We start from the raw sequence: 5,000 nt of genomic DNA on the forward strand, positions 1-5,000 counted from the left end.
ACAATTCGCTTGAGATAAAAGGTACGTTTAAAGCATTTATTGAATAAAAAACAATCAAACTCGGTAACGTACAGAAATCCATAAGGGTTCAAAACAAAGAATAACAAACAAATCGTAAATAATATGCGGTCAACAAAAAATACAGCGACCCTGTCTCCCCTCTCTCTCCACTCCCGCCATACAGGTGAACAGGTGCTTAAATTAACCTCAGGCTATCCCAGCTATCCCCGGCTGTCAGGTGACATTTTACAGTAGATTTTGTTAGAACAGGAAATCAACAGGAAATGGAGTTTAGGTGTCCTAGATTACCCTATAGCCTATTAGTATATTAGCTAATATAATTCACCCTAATATTAATCTACCCTATATTATTCATTACGGTTGGACTGAATTGATGTTAACCCTCTGTGTCACAGCAAACTATGGAGAGAAACTTCTCCAAGAAGTTGTTGTGCCCACCCTGTACCCACCCTGTACCCCCCCTGTACCCTCCCCTGTACCCACTCTTTGTAGAAGTTTGAAGCTGCGGTCATCACCCCGAACAGAGTCGTTACTTTATTCGGGACGTAGTCTTGCAGCGAAGCTGAGGAGAGAAAATAAGGCAACAAAGGAGTCATTTGTGCAACTTCCAGAGTTGGCACAGAGGCATGACAGGGCTTAGTACTGCTGTAGTTAATCCCTCTCACTCCTTCAAACACACACAGCCTACCACAGCCGAAGGACTGGCGAATGAACACACTCACTGATGAATGAATAACAACAACACCGTTAATATAATAACGCCTTACTAAAGCACCATAATAATAGCTTACTAAAGCCCCAAAGCTAGCCAGGTAGTTTGTTAACAGTTGATATTATGTCATTGCTCCTGGGTGAGGTGTACACAGCGTACTGCTATCCCATCTCTGGACTCAAATACCTCTAACTACCGTACTTGCCATACTGTACCTGTCACTTATCACTAACATGGTTAATATCACTATTTGCCCTTCTGCATTACGTGTAGGCTACTCTGCAATGCCAATACAGTTGAATCTAATCGACTGGAATCACTATGTAAAGTTAGGGTATCTGATAGATAAACATGTTAAGTTAGAGTACCAGATAGATAAACATGTAAAGTTGTAAAGGGTAACAGATAGATAGATAATGCCCTAGTTAATGGGATCACTCTATAACCTCTGCACTACTGATGTTTACATTACTACCTTTGAACTTACTGTATATTGCACATTGCACATGCCATGTCTCCTGATATAGCTTATTTTATACTTCAGCACATTAGATACTGTACATAAACTACCTCACTGTACATAGCTCATAACTGTAACACCTAAACTATAATACTGATGTTTACAACACTACCTCTGTCTGCACATAGGCCCACTGTATATGACATAGTTACCCATCACTACCATTCTTATTCTATTTATATCATGCCCTTATATCACTCATTCTGGTTGGATGCTAAACAGCATTTACTTGTACTCTGCGATGACAATCAAGTTGAATCTGATCTAAACATCACCATACCTTCCGCCTCTTTCTTGCCATTTTCCAGGAGGACTTTCCCCAAGTTCACCAGCAGCTTCAGCGCATCTGCGAGGGTCTCCTCCGCTCCGAGGGTCTCCTCCACCTCACTGCCGCCCTGCTGGGACATGACTGACCTGTCTGCCTCGTCTGTCTGTCTGTCTGACACAAACTGCCGTCGCACACTTTCGCAATCGCAACCGATAACCCATGCCCTGTTTTACTTGGCGGCTGCTGGTGATCAAACCAGATCAAACAGTCACATGATGTCGGCCTGCACATCAGACTCATGCGACACCTAGTGGTCAGAATGACAATGTACGCGCCAGTGGCGTAACGAGTCTGCACTAGGGTAGTTTGTATTGTAATGAATGAATGAATGAATGAATGAATGGTCTTTATTGTCATTAATACAGTACAGGTACCATACAACGAAATTTAGGAGGGGGGGCTCCCCTGGTGCTTGGACATTTTTAAAATAATAATAATAATACTAAAAACAAGCAGGGAAAAGAGCTGGTTACATAAATAAAGGCTATATACACTATCCACTATACTATACTACTATACTATACAAATAAAACACTGTGCTGTACTCTATGCTATGCTATAGATATCCTAACATTTCCTATCTCTGAACCTTATGTACACAAGGGTTGTCATATTGCGTAACAGACTTCTCTTTGCGTTGTGTAATTAAACTCTCGGACAGCAGTTTCCCAGTCAGCCACACTGTTTATTCTGTCATAATTATCCCCCTATTTTTATTCATATCCCCCCCTATTTATGGCTCATTCTTGTTTTTGTTTTTTTATTATCTTAGGACTGTGTTTGTTTGTTAGCACCTAGGGTTTGCATTTCAATTTCGTTCACTCTTAATTATAACACAAACATTTACCTGTTAATCAAAATAATATGCAGGTGTTTCATCAGTCACTGTCTGTGCATGGAAAACAGGGAGGTATTCGCTAGCTAACGTACTGTTGCTGGTTTAACATTCAATTCGACGATTAACATAAAATATAGAATATATAAAGAAGTTCTCTTACATCTCTAACTTTTCCTTATCTTCTCTGCTTTGTATGCACGAATGTGTGAAATAACAGGACAGGTGAAAGTAATGTCCTAATAATAATAATAAGACATCCTGAGCCCGTCCTCCGATTTCTACCATCACTAGCCTCCCCTGTGAGAGACGCCAGTCCCATGTCTTAAACATCACACATTATCAGACATACTTGTATTCTAACACCGTACAAAAGCCTCAACTGATCCGAAAACAATGACCACAGACGACGCACCATTTGTCAACACATTTTATTGACCACTCAATATCCCAATTCCCCAAAAATCTTAAAAGATTTTCCTTCCTTCAAGTTTTTTTGTTTTCTTTCACTTTAAGATGGGCCGTCCGCCTCGCTTAAAAAGTCCACTGTCGCGCTTTAACACACATGATTCACCCACCCAGCAGTGCAAAACCCCCACACCCCCAGTCAGCATCACAATGATATGGATAGCTACATAAAATGCAAAAATTATAAAAACAGTAGTTCTTCCCAAAAGAAAAGAAAGGAAATAGCAGAAAGAAAGAATGAAAGAATGCAGAAAACATCACCTGACCTGAAGTCGTTTTTTGTTTCAGTTGGATCCTCTAGAAGAGAGAGATCTCCAGCTTATTCAGAAAGCACCCAGGTGAGGCACATTGGTTCGGCTCCAACACTCACACTTCACACCTCAACGCTTTAGAATGAAGCAATATGTGCACGCGCTCCAGGGGAGGCTGGTGGAGGTAGAAATCGTAGGACAGGGCTCATAGTAATGCATGGAACGGAATGAGGAATGGTGTCAATGTTTGATCCATGCATTAGGTTTGATACCATTCCTCAATACGTCCCATCATGCATTACAATGAGGCCCCCGTCCTCCGATTTCTACCTGCGCCAGCCTCCCCTGATGCATTCTATACGGTCGTACGCGACAGTGTGGTTGTGGTAACCGAACCGCTGTGTGTTTCTGTTCACAGTAACGGGTTAGAACAGCCGAACCAACCTCCCATATGTACCCCTGAACATGGTGCTCTGTCACCGTGGAGACCAGAGATCACCATGGAGACCAGAGATCACCGCGGAGACCAGAGATCACCACGGAAACCAGAGATCACCGTGGAGACCAGAGATCACCACGGAGACCAGAGATCACCACGGAGACCAGAGATCACCACGGAGACCAGAGATCACCATGGAGACCAGAGATCACCACGGAGACCAGAGATCACCGTTAAAATCAATTCAAACTTACAATGGAAAAAGAAAACAAACGAAAAAAGGATCATCTGAAGATCTGATGAACCGCTGTCTGTCCCCAAATGGCCCCCCTCCTCAGAGAGCCCTCCCTCCCCAGAGAGGCCCCCCCCCCTCCCCAGAGAGCCCCCCCTCCCAGGTGTGACCAGAGGGCCCCCCCCCCTCCCCAGAGTGTAAAAACAATCTTGTCTGAAATAAAAAAACGATTGCTTGACTTTATTATTATTATTCCTCCTAAATGTTCAAGTATCATGTGTGGAAAAGTCCTGAAGGATAGAATTAGTTTTTCTCTGTCTTGAAATCTTGTTTTTTCCTCGGTCTTGAAGCCTCAACCACCTTTCTCTCTACCTCACCCACCTCTCTCTGCTCATAGACTAAAAGACAGTTTTATTTTTTTTAAATAGACATGGCAAATAAACCTCTTCAGCTCAGGACGAACATTGGAAGGGGGTTAAAAATATATTACTTTAGAATAAAGGGCCAATCACAATCCAGAGATCCTCATCTGCCGTATTAACCGACTCTAACGGTCCAGGATGTTGATCTTAGTTTTAAAAATAGTGATCAATTATAAATGGGGACCCATCGGAGGAACGAGATCGCATGACGAAAAACGTTTGGTTCCAAACAAAAGCGTTTTTTTCTAAAATCTGGTGTCATGGTAGGACACAGGACTTTTCCATGCCTTTAGCGTGTTTGGTTCGTTTACAAGGATATGCACACTTTTAGAAAATGTTAAATAAACGTAAAATGTTCACATTTTCGGTGTGACCAGCAGGGGGCAGCGACGTGCAAAAAACTACATACTGGACCATTACATTTCTTAGTTCACCAATCCTTTATATACTCAGAATACTAACAATGTGGTAGAGTTGCTGGTATTGGATACTGTACAACACATTGTCCCTCACAATCACATCTCAGTCAGAAGTTGTGCTTTGGGGGGGTCGAGCTAGGCCAGTTAGAGAGAGAGTCCCTGATGTAGGGGCTAGTGCCTAGGATGGAGGGCCTATGTAGGGGTTGATGTGGGACTGAGGGGGAGAGAGGCTGTGTTCAGTAGAGGCGGGGCTAGGACTTCCTTTGGACCGTGATTGGTGGAGTCTGTGTTCGGTAGAGGCGGGCGGGGCGGGGCTAGGACTTCTTCTTTGGACCGTGATTGGTGGAGACTGT

The 5,000-nt window shown here is 43.0% G+C and overlaps 2 protein-coding genes across 2 annotated transcripts in view; both read right to left on the reverse strand.

The window, feature by feature from the left end:
• selenol (selenoprotein L) overlaps positions 1 to 1,675 on the reverse strand; it is a 7,348-nt gene extending 5,673 nt beyond the window's left edge. Inside the window, exons 1-2 of the mRNA XM_080525829.1 lie at positions 1,534 to 1,675; positions 505 to 583 (exon numbers count right to left, since the gene is read on the reverse strand). Of these exons, the coding sequence (XP_080381955.1) occupies positions 505 to 583; positions 1,534 to 1,660 (206 nt within the window). The 5' untranslated portion in view covers positions 1,661 to 1,675. The remainder of the gene's footprint in view (positions 1 to 504; positions 584 to 1,533) is intronic.
• A 2,329-nt stretch (positions 1,676 to 4,004) lies between these two features.
• The window catches only part of ttc13 (tetratricopeptide repeat domain 13), a gene marked incomplete at its 5' end in the record, with an annotated part of 23,577 nt that continues 22,581 nt past the window's right edge, over positions 4,005 to 5,000 (reverse strand). The window contains one exon of the mRNA XM_080525629.1: positions 4,005 to 5,000. This exon is cut by the window's right edge and continues 132 nt beyond it.

Source organism: Nansenia antarctica (assembly GCF_963989245.1).
Source record: "Nansenia antarctica genome assembly, chromosome: 3".
Classification (NCBI taxonomy): domain Eukaryota; kingdom Metazoa; phylum Chordata; class Actinopteri; order Argentiniformes; family Microstomatidae; genus Nansenia; species Nansenia antarctica.